The sequence below is a fragment of the Somniosus microcephalus genome, chromosome 7 (assembly GCF_052327205.1).
Source record: "Somniosus microcephalus isolate GS21.2 chromosome 7, FLI_Smic_1.0, whole genome shotgun sequence".
Lineage (NCBI taxonomy): Eukaryota > Metazoa > Chordata > Chondrichthyes > Squaliformes > Somniosidae > Somniosus > Somniosus microcephalus.
In genome coordinates this window covers 71320246-71343091 of record NC_140993.1, presented here as the reverse complement: position 1 = coordinate 71343091, position 22846 = coordinate 71320246, and the positions used below count along the sequence as shown (strand labels likewise).

General features: G+C 46.8%; 1 protein-coding gene across 1 annotated transcript in view; it reads left to right on the top strand.

Moving 5' to 3' along the window:
* The window catches only part of LOC147114713 (KAT8 regulatory NSL complex subunit 1-like), a 235055-nt gene that overhangs the window by 132501 nt on the left and 79708 nt on the right, over positions 1 to 22846 (top strand). The window contains exon 2 of the mRNA XM_085992579.1: positions 11206 to 11347. Coding sequence (XP_085848705.1) covers positions 11206 to 11347 — 142 coding nt within the window. The remainder of the gene's footprint in view (positions 1 to 11205; positions 11348 to 22846) is intronic.

Sequence of the window (22846 nt, the reverse complement as noted above, 5' to 3'; positions counted from 1 at the left end):
TGCGCAGTTTGGGGTACCCTATTATAGAAAGAACATTAAAGCCATAGGGAGCAACATAAATTCACCAGGCTGGGAGATACAGTTAAGAGGAGATACTTGAGATACTGAGATTATTGGCACTGGAGCAGAGAAGATTTTAAGATTAATAAGCATTTTGATGGCGTGAATAGGGGAAAGGCTGTTTCCTCTGATTAGAGAGTCAGTGACGAGAGTCGTTGATTGAAAGTGTGGAGAGAAGTTAGGAAAAATTAATTTCTGCATTGGGTTGTTGGAGCATGGAATGTTTTGCTACAGGGAGTGGTTGAGGCTGCAATGATTGCATCATCTGAGAGAAAAGTAGATAAATATGTAAAGCAGATGATGATACAGGGCAGTGGAGTTAGTTGTAGATTGCTCTAGCACAGACACAGTGAGCCGAATAGCTGCCTCCTGTGCTTTAAAGTTCTATAGTTCTATTATTTTTTGGTCCTCTTCTTGTTCAAGGTGCACTGACCCCAAATACAGAGCCAAATGTTTGACTGAACTGCCATAGGCTTTTCGAGTCTGTACAGCTCAGCACCACAATGAGTGGTGCATTGACAGTACTACATTTTATGAAATGATCTTAGCTACTGCTAAATCTTTGGAATGATGCACGAAGCAAGGTAAAAGAAGCAATAACATTGGATTTATTTTGTCAGTCACCTCAGCATCCTATTCCACCCTGAACTGAGCTTCCTACCCCATTTCCTCTCCACCACAATGACTGCCAACTTCCACTTCCATACCATCACCCTCCTCTGGCCCTACCTCGGCTACTGAAACTCATCTGTGCTTTGATTAGCTGCACAGGCAACTATTCTTATGCCAGCCTCCTATCATCCACCCTCCATAATCCACAACTGTGATGCTTGTATCATATCTTGCACCAAGACCTAGTCACCCATCATCCCTGTCATTGCTCACATACATTGCTTCCCGATTCCCCATGGCTCAAACTTCAATTACAGCGTGTATCCTGTACTTATATCACTGTTTACTTTACCCTGATATAATTCAGAATACAATTTGATGCCATGGTGGGGGAGTTAATATTTTAGAGAAGTGGGGATCAGTGGGCTGAATTACCTTTTCTTATCTCCCTGACTTAGTAACTATTCACAAAAAAAGTCTCTTGCTGCCTGATTCTGTCGATGGCACAGATATGCATACCCTGCCCCGCCCCCCCACCCCATTTTCTCCCATTCTTCCTCAAAAGCAGTGACTGCAGCAATGGTCTGAGTCCCAAAGTAGCCAACAGTGACAGTTCTTCATGTACGAGCCTGGATGGTGAGCATCATCGGGTTATTCAATCACAGAGGGTGTCATAGCTGATCTCCGTTATATACACGTGCACTTTCTGGTATCAGTTGTTGAATGGTGATCAGGAAAAGGAATCCTTGCAACATAGGATTCTGCAGGATGAGTTCAAAAACAGGGTAGACATTTTACCATCTGTATCCTTCAACACCATCAACTCCAAGTTCCCTAACAAGTCATAGACCATTCTGGCTTGGACATATATTGCTGGATCAAGATCTTGGCGTTCCCTGACAGATACCAGTATAAGAGCACCATCACTGGAAGGGCTGCAGATGTTCCAGAGGGGCAACTAGGGAGGGCGAATACATACATAGAAATATACATCAAAGTGACAACACCAGAAACAGGCTTTTTGGCCCAACCAGTGTATCGGCATTTACCCTCCATCATGTTGTCTCCCAGGTCTGTGCACATCTCTCTAGAAATTCCTTGTTTAAATCCCTTCAATCCGGCGTCCACCCTTTTCACAGAAAAGTCACGAATGGCATAGTTTGTGATTGTAACTAGTGTTTTAACTCATCTAATCTCTCTCACCTTTCTGCAGTGCTCAATACAAGTTGACCATGCCATCCTCCTCCAATAACTCTCTTCCACCATCTAGCTCCATGGGACTTGCTTAGCATAGTTCCATTCCTATCTATCCAAGTGCAACCAGTGTATCTCTAGCAATGGCTTCTTTTCCCTCCCCTACACCATCACCTGCAGGGTCACCCCAAGGATCTCTAGTTGCCCCATCCCCTACATGCTGCCCTTTGACAGCATCAGCACGCGGTCAGCTTTCACATGTACACTGATAATACTCAGTCTAACTCTTCTCAATTTTGCCTGATGCCCGACTGCCTCCATGCTATCCACTGTTTATCCAGCATCAAGTATCGGATGAATAAATGAGGCCTTGCCAGTGACACCCACGTGCAGTTAATAGAAAAAAAAAATGGATTTCTTGCCAAGTGCTGTGTTATCAGCCTTGATTGCCTCCCTGGACAGTGATGCTAAACCTCAGTTATCATCTGTCCATTCCCCTGGCCTCTTGAACTTCAAGCCAAGCCCCTTCATGGTCGTTCTCGGGGTTATGATAAGTGGTTTCACAGGATTAGGCTTGCTGATATCTTTAATGATCTTGAATGCCTCAATAAAATCCCCTCAGTCTTCTGTAGTGTAAACAAACTCACCTTTATGTAGTTTCTCCTTAGTTCAGGTGCCTGATGCTAGGTGTCAGATGGGGAGCCCTTTTGCAGTGGCATCATGTCCTTCCTGTAATACATCAACTGGAGTTGAACGAATCAATGCCCTGTGAAGGCTCAGTATGTTTAGCATGTCCTGTCTGTCTTACTTTCCAATGCTGCACAGACTATGCAGACTGTTTAAATCATATCCTTTTCCAGTTCTATATCTTGTACACTAACACCATTTGGTGCATAGTTCCAGTGTTAGTTCCACATCTCTAGTTGCATCACTTTGCACTTATCAACAATGACTTGAGAGTTTTGTTTTTTTGCCTTTTCCCGCTAAGCAAACTGGTGCACACTCTCGCTGCCACCATTGCTGAAGTTAACGAACTCAGCACAGACTGGGATTTCCCTGCTCTGTGTGGCCCAGCGTCACATTGTGACACACTGTACCCACTTGGGCCATTCTGTCAGCTTAGAAGTGGCTTTTGTTTTGAAAAAGAATACTGTAATTCGACCTGTTGCCCAATATGGATTGCAATAATATTTTGGTTTATGATTGAAAATGATGTGACAAATCTCAGAATTCCTAATTCTGGTGATTTGCTACATGGGAATCCAGAAATTATAGTGACGGGCAATAAAATCTGCCACTTAATAATCACCTAGTTTTCAGACTCTGAGATCCCCTGGCATGCTCTCCTCCTTCCAGATAAGCGAAATGAGTTCATGAATTCGCACCAGCAGTGCTTCTCCGCTATGCTTTAGTGCCTCGGCGGGGATTCCATCTGCTCCTGAGGCCTTGTTGTTCTTCAGTTGTCGGATGGCCTTTTCAACCTCATGCCGGGCTGGGGTTGTGCTGAGATGGTGGCGGGTAGCATGCTGTGGGATGGAGTTGAGGACACTCGTGTCGAAGACAAGAGTCACAGTTAAGGAGATCTTCGAAGTGCTCCTTCCAGCGGGCACTGACAGCTTCCCTGTCCTTGATGAGTACCTCTCCGTTCTTGGCCCGCAGTGGGGAAGGGCCTTGGGTGCTTGGGCCGTAGATGGTCTTGGCTGCGCTAAAGAATCCACGCACGTCGTGGTTGTCGGCTAGCTGCTGGATCTCCTGCGCTTTCTCCACCCACCATCTGTTCTTTAGGTCACGAGTTTTTTGTTGGACCTCAGCCTTCAGGCTTCTGTAGAGCTGCTTTCTTGCTCTTGCATTCTGTTGCTGTTTCCAGATCAGAAATGCCTTGCGCTTGCGGCTTATTAGCTCCTGGATCTCCTGGTCATTCTCGTCGAACCAGTCTTGGTGTTTCCTGGTTGAGTGACCGAGCATCTCTTCACAGGTGCTGATTATGGAGGCCTTGATTGCAGACCAGACGCTGTGGGCACTCTGTGTCTCTGCATCACTGGGAGTCGTCAGGTTGTTTGTGAGGTGCAGGCTGAATAGGTTCTTTCTTAGCGGGGTCTTTGAGTGCTCCAGCGTTAATTTTCCTGCGGCATTGTTTCTGTTGCCGCCGCTGTTTTGGGGCTACATTGATGGAGATGACAGAGCGGATTAGGCGGTGGTCTGTCCAGCAATCGTCCGCTCCTGTCATGGCGCAGGTGATGCGGACATCCTTGCGGTCCCTCACTCGGACGATGACGATGTCCAGCAGATGCCAGTGCTTGGAACGAGGCTTGGAACGCCGTAATTGTGACCATCTTCAAGAAAGGTGACAAGTCCGATTGCGGTAATTACAGAGGAGTTTCCCTGCTATCTGCCACAGGGAAAGTCATCGCAAGAATCCTCAATCGCCTTCTCCCAGTGGCCGAAGAGCTCCTCCCAGAGTCGCAATGCGGATTCCGCCCACTAAGGGGCACACTAAGATCTTCACCACACGTCAATTACAAGAGAAATGCAGGGAAACATAGAAACATAGAAGATAGGAGCAGGAGTAGGCCATTCAACGAGATCATGGCTGATCATCCAAACCCTTGCACCCGGTCCCTACACCGACAGCCATCCCACCCAAGCCCTATCCCCGTAACCCCACGTATTTAATCCCCCCGAACACTAAGGGTCAATTTTTTTTATTTTTAATTTTTTATCATGGCCAATCAACCTAACCCGCACATCTTTGGACTGTGGGAGGAAACCCACGCAAACACTGGGAGAATGTGCAAACTCCACACAGACAGTCACCCGAGGCCGGATTTGAACCCGGGTCCCTGGCGCTGTGAGGCAACAGTGCTAACCACTATGCTGCCCACGGTGGCACCACCAGCCACTGTACATGGCCTTCTTGGATCTCACAAAGGCCTTCGATACTGTCAACCGTGAGGGATTATGGAGTGTCCTCCTCAAATTCGGCTGCCCTCAAAAGTTTGTCACTATCCTCCGCCTGCTTCACAATGACATGCAAGCCGTGATCCTGACCAACGGTTCCACCACAGACCCAATTCGCATACGAACCGGGGTCAAGCAAGGCTGTGTCATCGCACCAACGCTCTTCTCAATCTTCCTTGCTGCAATGCTCCATCTCACCCTCAGTAAGCTCCCCACTGGAGTGGAGCTAATTTACAGAACAAACGGGAAACTGTTCAACCTCCGTCGCCTCCAGTCCAGATCCAAGGTCGTCCCATCTTCTGTAGTCGAATTACAGTATGCAGACGATGCTTGCGTCTGCGCTCACTCGGAGGTCGAACTCCAAACCATCGTAAACACCTTCACTGAAGCATACGAGAGCATAGGCCTTACACTAAACATCCGTAAGACAAAGGTCCTCTACCAACCTGCCCCCGCCACACAGTGCTGCCCCCCGATTATCAAAATCCACGACAAGGTCTTGGACAACGTGGACCACTTTCCATACCTCGGGAGCCTACTGTCAACAATGGCAGACGTCGACGACGAAGTCCAACACCGCCTTCAGTGTGCCAGTGCAGCCTTTGGTCGCCTGAGGAAGTGTGTTTGAAGACCAGGACCTCAAACCCAGCACTAAGCTCATGGTCTACAGGGCAGCAGTGATACCCGCCCTGCTGTATGCTTCAGAGACATGGACCATGTACAGCAGGCACCTCAAAGCACTGGAGAGGTACCACCAACGCTGCTTCCGCAAGATCCTGCAAATCCATTGGCAGGATAGGCGCACCAACGTCAGTGTTCTTGCTCAGGCCAACGTCCCCAGCATCGAAGCTCTGACCACGCTCAATCAGCTCCAATGGACGGGTCACATTGTCCGCATGCCCGATACAAGACTCCCAAAACAAGCGCTCTACTCAGAGCTCCGGTGCGGCAAGAGAGCCCCAGGTGGGCAGAGGAAACGCTTCAAGGACACCCTCAAAGTCTCCTTGGAAAAAGTGTAACATCCCCACTGACACCTGGGAACCCCTGGCCCAAGACCGCACAAAGTGGAGGAGAAGCATCTGGGAAGGCGCCGAACACCTCGAGTCTCTTCGCCGGGCACCAGCGGAAGCGAAGCGCAAGGAGCGCGCGTCAACCCAAGCACCCCACCCACCCGCCCCTTCAACCACCATCTGCCCCACCTGTGACAGAGACTGTAGGTCCCACATTGGACTCATCAGTCACCTGCAAACTCATTTTTAATGTGGAAGCAAGTCATCCTCGGTCTCGAGGGACTGCCGAAGAGAAGAAGTTTTCAGAATATTTCAAGTATTTCTCCGCTGTTGTGTCATTTACGAAGTTAACTACGAGAATTATTTTTTTTAAAGTCATTAGTAATTGAGTCACTTCATAATCACGTCATGTAACTGGCTCTTCTAACCTGGACTTTCCATGGTCTCTGGAGCTCTGACCCCGTTGTATGTAACTTTTAAGGGAATTGTTTTCTGAGTTTTCACTTGGGAAAGGGGCGACTAGTCTTTCCTAGCCCAATGGCTTTAAGGCCTATTTTAGCATCTGAACTGAGATCAGTTAACTCGACAGGCCAAGATTGAACTGGGACCTTGGGTCTGTACGGCTCAGTGCCACACCGCACGGCTTACCCACTATCAGCAAAGCTACGTCATTGATGTTTGTCTTTTTTTGTCTAGTGCCACTCCACGATTTAAATTTTTGCCTGCTTCTCCATGACCTTGCTTCAGTTATGAAATCGTACACATGTGCCCGCATCTGACCATTACCTGGGTATGTACTTCAATAATTATTGAGCACTTTATCCAGAAATCCAAAATCGTAAGTTTTAAACATCTTGAATCAGTCAGCACAGAAGGTGGCCATTAAACCCATCATGCATGTGTTGGCTCTTTGAAAGAACTATCCAATTAGTACCACTCTCTTTCCCCATAGCCTTGCAAGTTTTTTCTTTTCAAGTATTTATCCAATTCCCTTTTGAAAGTTACTATTGAATCTGCTTCCACACCCTTTCAGGCAGTGCATTCCAGATCACAACAACTCGCTGCATAAAAAGAATTCTCCTCAGCTCCCCTCTGGCTCTTGGCTAATTACCTTAAATCTGTGTCCTCTGGTTACCAGCCCTTCTGCCACTGGAAGCAGTTTCTCCTTACTGACTATCAAAACCCTTCATGATTTTGAACACCTATTAAATCTCCCTTTAACCTTCTCTGCTCTAAAGAGAATAACTCCAGTTTCTCCACATAACTGAAGTCCCTCATCCCTGGTACCATTCTAGTAAATCTCCGCTGCACCCTCTCCAAGGCCTTGACATCCTAGAATTGGACACACTAGTCCAGCTCAGGCCTAAAAGTGTTTTTTAAAGGTTTAACATAACTTCCTTGCTTTTGTACTCTATCCCTCTAATTATAAAGCCCACGATTCCGTATGTCTTTTTAACAGCCTTCTCAACTTGTCCTGCCACCTTCAAAGGTTTGTGTACATAGATCTCCAGGGCTCTCTGTTCCTGCACCCCTCTACAATGGCACCATGTAGGAGTCGTCCGATCCCTAGCTGAAATACTGAGGTCGAGTCAGTCCGATAATTAAACGAAGTTTAATGTAAACTAAAGAACAAACAATGGAATGCAGGAGAAACAATCAACAGGTCTTTTCTTAAGGCTGGCTTCACGAGGTCTGACCTGGGAACCTCCCAGCCTGACGTCATCACGTTTCCCGCCGTTCGGGACGTCACGTGACCAATGTGATGACGTCATCACGCTGGTTCTGGAACTTACCGAGAACGGGTTATTTACAAACAGTAAACAAACATAGGTGCTGTAGCACTCTGTTAAAGGCAGTTATATATAGTCATATACAGGAGTCCCTTGGTGGCTTTGCCACAACCATTTAATTTATATTGTCTCTCCTCATTCTTCCATAATGCATCACTTCACACTTCCCTGCATCAAATTCCATCTGCCATGTATCTGCCGATTTCACCAGCAGGACAATTGGAGGAATAATAATCTATCCCAGAGTGTTTGTTTTAAAAATAACAACATTGCCTTTGTACTAGTACAGGTCAGAAGCTCATGCATTTATACTACAGTGAATTTTGTTGTTACCCCATGCCACCTGGGAATCAGGCATAAAACTGTTCAAACTTATTTCAGGCTTACAACCAGCAGAGGGAACAGGTCATCATTCCATCAGTCTTCGCTGGATTCAAGCCCAGCTCCTGGGGGGTGACCTGGATGTGTAAAGACAGAGCAAATGCAATTGTATTTCTCTCCAAGTTGCAGTTGGGTTTTTTTCAATTGAATTCTTCTCAAAACTGGGAATTCACATATGTGAAGCCATTGTACATTTTAGTTGCATGGTGCTTTCAGAACGAATACAATGAAACTTGGCATAACGACTTAACACTGGAAACAATGGAAGTCAAGAGGTTGTGGCAACTTTGGCCTTGGTTTCTGGGGAATAATTATGCCTGGTGGGAGACCTTGCATACAAATGGTTATGTTGGTTGGGATCGTTAGCATTCATGATCAGTATAGGTTACTGTGCCATAAGAGGAAGTGGTTTGTGCTGAGTGAACCTCCAAAAAAGGGGCCCCTGACAGTTATGGTATTTCTGCAGTTCCAGGCAGAGGATGGACATTACTCTTTCTGATGTGTCTCACATGTGCTTCAGTCACGTGTTTATTGTGGGGAGGGCTGCACTTTGCCACAGAGGGTTTTTTGGGGGGGTTTTCCCTTCCCTCTGCACTGCGCCATTCACACTTAAGGAGGCTGGATGGCCAGTTCAGATGGTTATGATGTTGCTGGTTTCAAATCAGCTGTGTGAGACTTGCTGTGCAGTTTTTCCCTGTCCCTCCTGGGAAAATGCCTCACTTTCTGCTCAGTACCTCCTGCAGGTGCCTATAGGCTGCGTGTCATAGCTTTGATCTAATACTTCCCACGTCAGTCTGATTTAATCAGCCCCTGTGAAGTTCGGATCCTTGAGACCAGAAGCCGTACGCCTTGAATGATCATATGCATCTTCCAAGAGGGATGCTTGATTGAAGCGGGCACCAAAAATCTTCAGTTACAAAAGTCAGACAGGTAGCTCCCTCAACAGCCAAGTGGGTGAATATGCCATCCAGTGTAACACCAAGCTGTTCAGATCACAAGGCCCCAGATTTGATTCCTGATCTGTGCCAATTTACCTGATCTCGGAGATGTTTCCAGATCGTTGTCCATTAGCTCCTGCTGGAAAGGGCACATAGGTGCATTTCATAGTATCATACTGCGCAGAAGGAAACCATTCGGTCCATCGTGCCTGTGCCGGCTCTCTAGTAGAGCTGTCCAATTAATCCCACTCCCTTGCTCTTTCCCAATAGCCCTGTAATTTTTTTCCCTTCAAGTATATATCCAATTCTCTTTTGAATGTTCATATTGAATCTGCTTTCACCACCCTTTCAGGCAGTGCATTCCAGATCTCAACAACTCGCTGTGTAAAAAAAAATGTTTCCTCATGTCACCTCTGGTTCTTTTGCCAAGCACCTTAAATCTGTGTCCTCTGGCTACTGACCCTTCTGCCACTAGAAACCGGTGAGAGCGGGATTGTGTTTAGCTGTGATGGCCCCCCCAACCCACAATTGAATTACCTGCTGACACCCACAAAGAAGAATTGGCCACAAGGGGAAATTAAAGGAGGTCAGCCAACTTCCCTGGAGCTGGACCCCAACTGAGATTATCGAACTCGGCGCAGATCAGCTTTCAAACCCGGAACATTCTGTTCTCCGTGGCTGAGCTCCCTCTATTTACTGAACCGTTGGGCTTTCTGCTAAGTTACTCAACTCAGAAAATGGCAATTCTGTATTATGCATGCTGGGAACTCGCACTTAGCCAGCAAAAGAAATACACATTTATGTGTTTTCTGTTCATGACCTAAAAGCATCAATAAGCACATTTTCGAGCTTAAAGTAGATCAATAAATAGTAAAGGTGAGAGTGAAATACCACAGAGTAAGGATGTGGTGGCATCACAGAAACTGTAGCTCTTTTCAAACCACCAAAAAATGAAGTTGTGTTCTCGCTGTGGCTTTGATTGCAGGGACCTTTTGGTGGCAGCCTGGTTGCCAGGGAAACAATTGTTTGGTGCAATATTTTCTCTGGTGTGCTAGCAAAATAGAGATAACAGTTAAAGTGAAGCTCAGTCTGATGTGTCTATGTAAAAAAGGTTTAATTTCATCCTGTGGATATTAACATCCCATTGACTGAACAGTACAACTTTGGTATACGATCTTGCTATGCTGTTACTGTGGGGCACTGTGGCCTCAAGCGCCAGAAACTAACAACGGGGTGGGGGACAGATTGTAAGTTGCCGTTTGTGTTAACTATAATGAGTTCAGTGTGCTCCTGACTCTCCGGGGGGACGGGGTGGGCGGGGGCACGACGGCGGGGCAGAGGAAGACTGAAAGGTTGATGCAGCTGACCTTCCAACTTGTCCTTCAGCTTTCGACCCTGTTCTGAATTGGCAGGTTGATGGCACACTCCAGCATCCGTTAGTGGATGGTGAAGGTCAGATTGTACTAATGAAAAGTTGTGCAACTGCTGAAGGCAAGTATCACTTTGTTACGTGAGGTTTTACCCGTGTGTGTTTTCATGCCCAACATTTTAGTGGGTGTTGATACCAAGCACTGAAATATGGGCTCCTCCTTGTCTGTCACATGCAAATACATAGAGACACCAGGCTTTGTTGCTCGAGGGCGGGGAAGGGATGAGAGGGTATTTAATATTGTTGTACACTATGCAATGGCAATCAACGTGGTTGACTCTTAATTGTACCTTGCAATGGCCTAACAACCCACTCTGGATCAAATCAGTGCAACTAGGGATGGGCAATAAATGCAGGCTTTGCCAGCGACACTCAAGCTGAGAATTAATAATTTTTTTAAAGTTGCTTCAAAATTTGTTGTCTTGTCATGTGGAACCTGATGTATGCTTAGATATCCACCTCACATTTAAAGAAAACGGAGGCAAGCTCCTCATATATATCCGAAGAGCTATCTGCAATTCCTTTGCTGTTCCTTCCTCACTCCATTTCCCATATCAAAGAACATAGAATCTTCTAGAACATGCATATTCCAATAGAGTGGGAGGGGAACTTCCATAGTAAAAGAGCGTGAATGAATCTTCAACCTGCGCCCCCCTGTTTTGCCGTTTATCTTACCATGATAGAACCCTGTGTTGTATTGTACCTTTTTTGGTCTCTGTTATAACAACTGTAATGATTTTTGATATTTGTGCTAATCTACTTGAAACTAATATTCAAGATATGTCATGCATTTATTCCCGCAGAAGTGCTGACATTTACATTTGTTCACACAGACAACGCCGCTCAGAGTGGAGATGGGCCACGGAAAGGGCAGCGATTGTCAACCGTTGGACATGGTTGCAAGCTCAGGTTTCTGACCTGGAATACCGAATAAGGCAGCAGACGGACATATACAGACAGATCCGTGCTAACAAGGTAGGTGCAGAGGTTGACACAGGAGCAGTCGTTTCATTATTTTTCCCCATTACAGGAGAACTCCAGCTATTTAAATGGTTGTGCATTTCAGTGTTGGTTCAGCAACTGAGATGTGTGGTGTGGCAGGAGTATGCTGTTCTCCTTTCGCCAATATGTTGCAGGCATGACATTCAGTGTGTTTTTGGGCACCACTTTGATGCCATGTCTGCAGGAGGGAGATGGAAATGCTCTTGTACATGACTTTAAATGTTGGGGGTTATTCACTTTCATTCAACGGAGATGGTTGTGTCTTTTAACGAAAGAGTAGTTACACTCTGAAGCAGGGGAAGGTTCAGGACTATGGGGAGAGAGCAATGCAGTGTGCTGTGTTTTCAATTACTCGAGGGAAGAGCCAGCACAGACAACATGGGCCAGATGGCTCCTGTGGTTCGATGTCAGCGCGCTCTTGTCTTTTCCTCCCACTTTATACAAAATTTACATTCTTATTACCGTATCATAATCCGACACTACTTTCATCAACTGCAAACACAAGCTGGATTTCGACACTGATTTCAATGTTCGTCTGGTAGTTTGCATCCATGTCTGTTCACTTTGTCTTGATGCCAAATCATTTGGTGCTTCCTCTAATTTACTGCTGCAAAAGTGCCTCCATCGAATGTGCACCAATAAAAAGAGGGCGGTTGACTTAAGATTCTGGTTCATAGGAACAGGAGTAGACCATTCAGCTCCCCGCCCCCGCCCTCCCCGAGTCTGTTCCGCAATTCACTTCAAGTGCATATCCAAGTACTTTTTAAATGTGATGAGTGTTTCTGCCTCCACCACCCTTTCAGGCAGTGAGTTCCAGACCCCCACCACCCTCTGGGTGGAAAAAAGTTCTCAACTCCCCATTAATCCTTCTACCAATTACTTTAAATCTATGCCCCCTGGTTATTGCCCCCTCTGCTAAGGGAAATAGGTCCTTCCTATCCACTCTATCTAGGCCCCTCATAATTTTATACACCTCAATTAAGTTTCCCCTCAGCCTCCTCTGTTCCAAAGAAAACAACCCCAACCAATCCAATCTATCCGTGTAGCTAAAATTCTGGCAACATCCTCGTAAATTTCCTCTGTACCCGCTCGAGTGCGATCACAGCCTTCCTGTAATGTGGTGAGCAGAACTGTATGCAGTACTCTAGCTGTGGCCTAACTAGTGTTTTATACAGTTCCAGCATAACCTTTCTGCTCTTGTATTCTGTGCCTTGGCTAATAAAGGAAAGTATCCCGTATGCCTTCTTAACCACCTTATCTGCCTGTCCTGCTACCTTCAGGGATACGTGGTCTTGCACTCCAAGGTCCCTCTGTTCCTCTACATTTCTCAGTATTCTACTATTTATTGTGTATTCCCTTGCTTTGTTAGCTCTCCCCAAATGCATTACCTCACACTTCTCTGGATTGAATTCCATTTGCCACTTTTCTGCCCGCCTGACCTGCAGTCTACAGCTATCTTCCTCATTATCAATCACACGGCCAATTTTTGTATCATCTGCAAACTTCTTAATCATGCCCCCTACAGTGAAGTCTAAATCATTGATATATACCACAAAAAGCAAGGGACCTAATACTGAGCCCTGTGGAACCCCACTGGAATCAGCCTTCCAGTCACAAAAACACATGTTGACCATTCCCTTTTGATTCCTGCCACTGAGCCAATTTTAGATCCAACTTGCCACTTCACCTTAGTTCCCATGGACTTTTACTTTTTTGAATAAGACAGGCTGGCGAAATGGGCGGCCACGTGGCAGATGAAATTTAATGCAGAAAAGTGTGAAGTGATACATTTTGGCAGGAAGAACGAGGAGAGGCAATATAAACTAAAGGGTACAATTCTCAAGGGGTTGCGTGAACAGAGACACCTGGGGGTGCATGTGCACAAATCATTGAAGGTGGTAGGACAGGTTGAGAAAGCGGTTAAAAAAACATACGGGATCCTGGGCTTCATAAATAGAGGCATCGAGTACAAAAGCAGGGAAGTTATGATGAACCTTTATAAAACACTGGTTTGGCCACAACTGAAGTATTGTGTCCAATTCTGGGCACAGCACTTTAGGAAGGATGTGAAGGCCTTCGAGAGGGTGCAGAGAAGATTTACAAGAATGGTTCCAGGGATGGGGGACTTCAGCTCCGTGGATAGACTGGAGAGGCTGGGGTTGTTCTCCTTCGAGCTGAGAAGATTGAGAGGAGATTTGATAGAGGTGTTCAAAATCATGAGGGGTCTGGACAGAGTAGATTGAGAGAAACTGTTCCCATTGGCAAAGGGGTTGAGAACCAGCGGACACAGATTTAAGGTGATTGGCAGAAGATCCAAAGGCGACTTGAGGGGAAACTTTTTGACGCAGCAACTGGTTATGATCTGGAATGCACTACCTTGAAAGGGTGGTAGAAGCCGATTCAATCATGGCTTTCAAAAGGGAATTCGATAAGTACCTGAAAGAGAAAACTTTGCAGGGCTACGGGGAAAGGGCAGGGGATTGGGACAAGCTGATGTGCACTTGCAGAGAGCCGGCACGGGACCAACCTGCCATGTGGGACCTTGTTAAAGGCCTTGCTAAAATCCATGTAGACTGCATCAAACGCGCTACCCTCATCGACCCTCCTCGTTACCTCCTCAAAAAATTCAATCATGTTAGTCAGACACGACCTTCCCTTAACAAATCCATGCTGACTGTCCTTGATTAATACGTGACTTTCTAAATGACAATTTTATACTGTCCCTCAGAATTTTTTCCAATAATATTCCCACCACTGAGGTTAGGCTGACTGGCCTGTAATACTTCAGTCTATCCCTTTCTCCCTTTTTAAACAGTGGCACAACGTTAGCTGTCCTCTGTCCACGCCTGTAGCCAGAGAGGATTGGAAAATGATGGTCAGAGCCTCTGCTATTTCCACCCTTACCTCTGTTAACAGCCTGGGATACATTTCATCCGGGCCTGGCGATTTATCTACTTTCAAAGATGCTAAACCTCTTAATATGTCCTCTCTATAGTTATCCTTTTTGGTCTCGAAAAGGCCCTACTCTTTCCTTAGTTAGCCTCTTGCTCTTTATGTATTTATAAAACATGTTTGGGCTTTCCTTGATTTTACTTGCCAATATTTTTTCATGCCCTCTCTTTGCTTTCCTAATTTCCTTTTTAATTTCACCCCTGCACTTTCTATACTCCTCTGTGCTTTCTGTAGTATTGAGCTCTCGGTATCTGATAAAAGCTTCCCTTTTTTTCCTTATCCTTCCCTGTATAAGAACATAAGAAATAAGAGCAGGAGTAGGCCATACGGCCCCTCGAGCCTGCTCCGCCATTCAATAAGACCATGGCTGATCTTCGACCTCAACTCCACTTTCCCGCCCAATCTCCATATCCCTTGTTTCCCCTAGAGTCCAGAAATCTCTCTGTCTCAGCCTTGAATATACTCAAAGACTCAGCATTCACAGCCCTCTGGGGCAGAGAATTCCAAAGATTCACAACCCTCTGAGTGAAGAAATTCCTCCTCATCTCAGACTTAAATGGCCTACTCCTTATCCTCAGACTATGCACCCTAGTTCTAGACACTCTAGCCAGGGGAAACAACCTCTCAGCATCTACCCTGTCAATCCCCATCAGAATCTTGTATGTTTCAATGAGATCACCTCTCATTCTTCTAAACTCCAGAGAGTTTTGGCCCATTCTACTCGATCTCTCATCATAGGTCAGCCCTCTCATCCCAGGAATCAATCTAGTGAACCTTTGTTGCACCGTCTCCAAGGCAAGTATATCCTTCCTTAGATAAGGAGCCCAAAACTGTGCACAGTACTCCAGGTGTGGTCTCACCAAGGCTCTGTACAATTGTAGCAAGACTTCCTTACTCTTATACTCCAAGCCCCTTGCAATAAAGGCCAACATGCCATTTGCCTTCCTTATTGCTTGCTGTACCCGCATGCTAGCTTTCTGTGTTTCTTGCACGAGGACACCCAAATCTCTCTGAACACCAACATTTGAAAGTTTCTCACCATTTAAAAAATATTCTGCTTTTCTATTCTTCCTACCAAAGTGAATAACCTCACATTTCCCTACATTAGCTCCTTGACATCCAGGGGGGTTCTAGATTTTGGAGTCCCACCCTTTTTCTCTGTGGGAACATATTTGCTCTGGACCCTCACCATCTGCTCCTTGAATGCCTCCCACTGCTGTGACATTGATTTACCTTACAGTCCACTTGTGCTTAATCACATCTCAGCTTAGTAAAATTTGCCTTTCCCCAATTGAGAGCTTTTATACTTGGTCTAGCTTTGTCCTTTTCCACAACTATGCTAAATGTAACTGAATTATGATCACTACCACCAAAATACTCTCCCACTGATGGCCTTTCCACCTGCCCAGCTTCATTCCCTAAAACTAAGTCCAGAACTGCCCCCTCTCCTGTTGGGCTTGTTCCGTACTGGCTAAAAGATTCTCCTGAATGCATTTTAAGAATTTGGCACCCTCTATACCTTTTACACTAATTCTATCCTAGTTAATATTAGGGTAGTTGAAATCCCCCACTATTACTGCCCTATTTTTTTTTATATTCGTTCATGGGATGTGGATGTCGCTGGCAAGGCCAGCATTTATTTCCCATCCCTAGTTGCCTTTGAGAAGGTGATGGTGAGCCGCCTTTTTGAACTGCTGCTGTCTGTGTGGTGAAGGTACTCCCACAGTGCTGTTAGGGAGTTCCAGGATTTTGAACCAGCGACAATGAAGGAACAGCAATATACTTCCAAGTCAGGATAGTGTGTGACTTGGAGGGGAATATGGAGGTGGTGGCATTCCCATGCGCCTGCTGTCCTTTGTCCTTCTGGTTGGTAAAGGTCGCAGGTTTGGGAGGTGCTGCCGAAGAAGCCTTGGCGAGTTGCTGCAGTGCACCTTGTAGATGGTACACACTGCAGCCGCGGTACGCCTATGGTGGAGGGAGTGAATGTTTAAGGTGGTGGATGGGGTGCCAATCAAGCGGGCTGCTTTGTCTTGGATGGTGTCGAGCTTCTTGAGTGTTGTTGGAGCTGCACTCATCCAGGCAAGTGGAGAGTATTCCATCACACTCCTGACTTGTGCCTTGTAGATGGTGGAAAGGCTTTGGGGAGTCAGGAGGTGAGACACTCGCCGCAGAATACCCAGCCTCTGACCTGCTCTTGTTGCCATAGTATTTATGTGGCTGGTCCAGTTAAGTTTCTGGTCAGTGGTGACCCCCTCGGGATATTGATGGTGGGGGATTCGGTGATGGTAATGCCGCTGACTGTCAAGGGACGGTGGTTAGATGCTCACTTGTTGGATATTGGTAATTACCTGCACTTGTCTAGCGCAAATGTTACCTGCCACTTATCAGCCCAAGCCTGAATGTCGTCCAGGTCTTGCAGCATGCGGGCTTCGTTATCTGAGGAGTTGCGAATGGCACTGAATACTGTGCAGTCATCAACGAACATCCCCACTACTGACCTTATGATGGAGGGAAGGTCATTGGTGAAGCAGCTGAAGATGGTTCGGCCTAGGACACTGCCCTGAGGAACTCCTGCAGCAATGTCCCAACCATCTTTCTTTGTGCTAGGTATGACTCCAGCCAGTGGAGAGTTTCTCTCCCCCCCCCCCCCCCCCCCACCCCGCGATTAACTTCAGTTTTACTAGCGCTCCTTGATGCCACACTCAGTCAAATGCTGCCTCGATGTCGAGGGCAGTCACTCTCGCCTCACCTCTGTAATTCAGCTCTTTTGTCCATGTTTGGACCAAGGCTGTAATGAGGCCTGGAGCTGAGTAGTCCTGGCAGAGCCCAAACTGGGCATCAGTGAGCAGGTTATTGGTGAGTAAGTGCTGCTTGATAGCACTGTCGACGACACCTTCCATCACTTTGCTGATGATTGAGAGTAGACTGATGTGGCGGTAATTGGCCGGATTGGATTTCTCCTGCTTTTTGTGGACAGGACATACCTGGGCAGTTTTCCACATTGTCAGATAGATGCCAGTGTTGTAGCTGTACTGGAACAGCTTGGCTAGAGGCGTGGTTAGTTCTGGAGCACAAGTCTTCAGCACGACAGCCGGGATGTTGTCGGGGCCCACAGCCTTTGCTGTATCCAATGCGCTCAACCCTTTCTTGATGTCACGTGGAGTGAATATAATTGGCTGAACACTGGCTTCTATAGTGGTGGGGACCTCCTCCTGAGGATCATCCACTCGGCACTTCTGGCTGAAGTTGGCTGCAAACGCTTCAGCTTTGTTTTTTGCACTCACGGGCAGGGCTCCACCATCATTGAGGATGGGGATATTCATGGAGCGTACGCCTCCCGTTAGTTGTTTAATGGTCCGCCACCATTCACAATTGGATGTGGCAGGACTGCAGAGCTTTGATCTGATCCATTGATTGTAGGATCGTTTAGCTCTGTCTATAGCATGCTGCTTCCGCTTTTTAGCATGCATGCAAACTTGTATTGGAGCTTCCCCATGTTGGCACCACATTTTTAGGTACGCCTGGTGCTGCTCCCGGCATGCTCTTCTACACTCCTTATTGAACTAGGGTTAGTCCCCTGGCTTGATGGTAATGATAGTGAGGGATATGCCAGGCCATGAGGTTACAGATTGTGGTGGAATACAATTCTGCTGCTGCTGATGGCCCACAGCGCCTCATGGATGCCCAGTTTTGAGCTGCTACATCTGTTCTAAATCTATCCCATTTAGCACGGTGGTAGCGCCACACAACACGATGGAGGGTGTCCTCGGTGTGAAGACGGAACTTCGTCTCCACAATATCTGTGCGGTGGTCACTGTCATGGACAGATGCATCTGCGACAGGTAGATTGGTGAGGATGAGGTCAAGTAGGTTTTTCCCTTGTGTTGGTTCTCGCACCACCTATCGCTGTCCCAGTCTGGTAGCTGTGTCCTTCAGGACTTGGCCAGCTCGGTCAGTAGTGGTGCTACTGAGCCACTCTTTGGGATGGACATTGTCGTCCCCCACCCAGAGTACATTCTGTGTCCTTGTCAGTGTCAGCTGTGGCTCAGTTGGTAGCACACTCGCATCTGGATCAGAAGGTTGTGGGTTCAAATCCCACTCCAGGGACTTGAGCACAGAAATCTAGGCTGACAGTGTAGTACTGAGGGAGTGCTGCACTGTCGACGGTGCCGTCTTTCGGATGAGATGTTAAACCGAGGCCCCGTCTGCTTTCTGAGGTGGACGTAAAAGATCCCATGGCACTATTTCGAAGAAGAGTAGGGGCGTTATCCCCAGTGTCCTGGTTAATATTTATCCCTCAATCAACATAACAAAAAAAATTATCTGGTCATTATCACATTGCTGTTTGTGGGAGCTTGCTGTTTGCAAATTGGCTGCCTCGTTGCCCACATGACAACGGTGACTACACTTCAAAAATACTTTATTGGCTGTAAAACGCTTTGAGACGTCCGGTGGTTGTGAAAGGCACTATATAAATGCAAGTCTTTCTATTCTTGCTACTCTCAGTGCTTCTTCCAAGTGGTGTTCAACATGGAGGAGTACTGAATCATCAGCTGAGGGAGGGCGGTAGGTGGTAATCAGCAGGAGGTTTCCTTGCCCATGTTTGACCTGAAGCCATGAGACTTCACGGGGTCCAGAGTCAATGTTGAGGACTCCCAGGGCCACTCCTTTCTGACTGTATACCACTGTGTCACCACCCCAGGTGGGTCTGTCCTGCCGGTGGGACAGGACATACCCAGGGATGGTGATGGAGGAGTTTGGGACATTGGCTGAAAGGTCTGATTCTGTGAGTGTTACTATGTCAGGCTGTTGCTTGACTAGTCTGTGGGACAGCTCTCCCAATTTTGGCACAAGTCCCTATATGTTGGTGAGGAGGACTTTGCAGAGTCGACTGGGCTGGGTGTGCTGTGTCCGTAGCCAGTGCCGAGTGGTCCATCCGGTTTTATTCTTATTGTTTTTGCACTTCTCAGAAATTTGCCTACATATTTGCTCTTCTATCTCCCTCTGACTGTTTGGAGGTCTATAATGCACTCCCAGCATTGTGGTTGCCCCTTTTTTGTTCTTCAGTTCAACCCACATGGCCTCATTTGATGATCCTTTTAACATATCATCCTTCCTTTCAGCTGTAATTGTTTCTTTAACCAGTATTGCGACTCCCCAGCCCTTTTTATCCCCCTCTCTCTCTCGTCTGAAAACCCTGTAACCAGGAAGGTTGAGCTGTCATTCCTACCCCTCTTTCAGCCATGCATCAGTTATAGCTATGTTATCATACTTCCACAGACCAAACGCCCCAAAATTGCCCTCGCGCCCCAAAATTGCCCTCGCAACGCGGGGCTCGCTAGGCAGGGGAAGGGGCCGGAGAGAGGGACAGAGGGGAGCGGGGGAGAGGGAGACAGGGGAGGGAGAGAGGGGAGGGGAGGGAGGGAGAGAGGGGAGGGAGGGATAGGACAGGGAGAGGACATGACGGGGAGAGGGGGGACACACAGGGGCAGGGAGACCAAGCGCCCCAAAATTGCCCTCGCGCCCCAAAATTGCCCTCACAACGCGGGGCTCCCCAGCTAGTATACCGATATATGCACGGCCAAACTCCTTCATTTTTTATTTTCTAGCATTTGCTTCATCTGCCTTCTAAACTCACTTACTAATTTACTGCCTTCCATTTTCAACTTTGCTTCTCTCCCTACTAAATCTACGCTCAGATTCCCATCCCCCTGCCAAGCCAGTTTAAACTCTCCCCAACAACACTAGCAAACCCCCACCCGCAAGAATATTGGTCCCGGCCCTGTTGAGGTGCAACCTATCTGGTTTGTACAGGTCCCACCTCCCCCAATGCATTGTGAATCTACAGCTCTCCCTCCTGCACCATCTCTCCATTCATGCATTCATCTGCTTTATCCTCCTACTTCTGTACTCACTTGTGCGTGGCACCGGGAATAATCCAGGGACTGCGACCTTTGAGGTCCTGCTTACTAATCTTTTTCCTAGCTCCCTAAATTCTGCCTGCAGGACCTCATCCCTCTTTCTGCTTATGTTATTGGTTCCAATATGGACCATGACCTCTGGCTGTTCACCCTCCCCCCTCAAAATGTCCTGCAGCCGCTCAGCGATATCCTTGACCCTGGCACCAGGGAGGCAACATATCATGCGGGAGTCACGTCTGCGGCCGCAGAAATGCCTGCCTGTTCTTTTAACTATTGAATCCCCTATCACTATTGCATTATTGACCTTCCTCCTCCCCACCCCAGTACAGCTGAGCTACCCATGGATCTGTGGCCTGGGCCCTGGCTGCACGCCCTGGAGGAACCATCGCCCTCACCAGTATTCAGTCCTGACACTTCAAACTGTGATAGATGCACCCAAAACTTTTATATGATTAACTAGATAATATATGGTGAATTATGTGAAGGTGGCTAAAAATAATGGATAGTAGCAAATATTTGTTTACATTTAATGTTATCATCAAAAGAATGAAGTTAATCTGACAATTTTTTTAATGCAAATGATGGGAAAATATTTGAAAAAGACAATTTTAAACAGTCTGGGTAAAGCACAGGAGAGTTGGCACAGGCTTGATGGGCTGAATGGTCTCTTTTTACAGGGATGCAAGCAATAGTTTGTCATCTGAATAACGATCGTTCTCTCACATCTAGCCTCCAATTTCTCTCTCCCCTTCCTATTTGCTCTTTCAGCTGATATATTTTGGTAGGAAGAACAAGGAAAGGCAATATAAACTAAAGGGTATAATTCTAAAGGGGTGCATGAACAGAGAGACCTGGGGGTATATGTGCACAAATCGTTGAAGATGGCAGGGCAGGTTGAGAAAGCGGTTAAAAAAGCATACGGGAGCCTGGGCTTCATAAATTGAGGCATAGAGTACAAAAGCAAGGAAGTTATGATGAGCCTTTATCAAACACTGGTTCGGCCTCAACCTCAACTGGAGTATTGTGGCCAATTCTAGGTACCGCACTTTAGGAAGGATGCGAAGGCCTTAGGGTGCAGAAAAGATTTGCAAGAATGGTACCAGGGATGAGGGACTTCAGTTATGTGGTGTGGTAAACCACTGTTACCGTTCACAACCGTTCACTATTGTTACACTGTTGTTATCACTGTTTACACTGTTGTTATCACTACACAAGTTTACCTCTTGCCACGCACGCTGTTATACCTAGGCATACCTCAGCTGACTCCGCCCATGACTCCGCCTGCTTGCCCAGGTACAAAGGTGACCGCTTGGCTAGTATTCTTCCTTGTTGGAACCGATCACCCACGAGGGTGGGCTCTGTTATTTAGCCAATAAAAACCTATAGTTACTATCTTAACTCGTCGCTTTTCATGGAATGAATTGATAGGTATATCATGTGGATAGACTGGAGAAGCTGAGGTTGTTTGTTACGTCCGTGTATAATCAGACACAGACTGCGGAGAACTGTACAAACGATGTTTACTCAACGTGGCTCACACTGCAACTGATCTGTACAGATTACGACTAAGTGTTAAATACAGGTGTGGTCACTGCCGGTACTACAGTATACATGAGCTGTAAAAAGTAGTTCCCCCCTTAAAGGTACATACATCACAATTCCTCCCCTTTTAGATTAACAGTACCATAACACTCATTTAACAATTAAATATCAAACTAATTACAATTAACACTTTTAACATGCAACATTAGCTGAAAATAGTCTATTTATAAATTCAGTCTTTGGGGAGGCTTCCTGATCCTTTCTGGATAGCGCCTTTCCCGAGTGTCTTGCTCTTGGTGCGGAGGCGATTCTGGCCCCCTGTCGTCGGTTGGTTCATCAGCTTCCGATGCTACTGTTTCTGGGGTAGATGCTACCTGTACGTCGGGTTCATCACCAGGTACGTATGGGCGAGGCATGGGGTTGACTTGTTCCTGTGACTCTAGGATCTGGTCAGCATGGCATCTCACGATTCTCTCCCCAACGTCCACTGTGTACATTAGTGGGCCCTGCCGTGTGCATATCGTTCCTGGCTGCCATTTTTCTGTTCGGTAGTCGCGGGCCAAGACTGGTTGCCCTACATTGAAGCTCCTTGTTGGCTTCTCATGGATGTGCTGGAATTGCTTACTCTCAACATCTCTTCGTACGTTTGGTCTGAGCAAATCCAGGCGCGATCTTAACCTTCGGTTAAACAACATCATGGCTGGGGCCTGGTTGGTGACTGCATGTGTCGCATTCCGGTAGGCGAACAGGAAATTGTCCACCTTGTGCTGCAGCGGAATGTTGTCATTGTACATAGCCTTTATTGCCTTCTTAAAGGTTTGTACGAACCTCTCAGCCAATCCATTTGTGGCTGGATGATACGGGGCGGATGTGTAATGCCTTACACCATTCTTTTTCAAGAACCTCCGGAACTCTTCGGACACAAACTGTGGTCCGTTGTCGGAGCAAATCTGTTCTGGCAAGCCATTCCTGGCAAAAATGGTCCGTAGGACTGCAATAGTTTTCTCCGTGGTGGTGGAGGACATTTTGATGACCTCAGGCCATTTCGAGTGCGCAT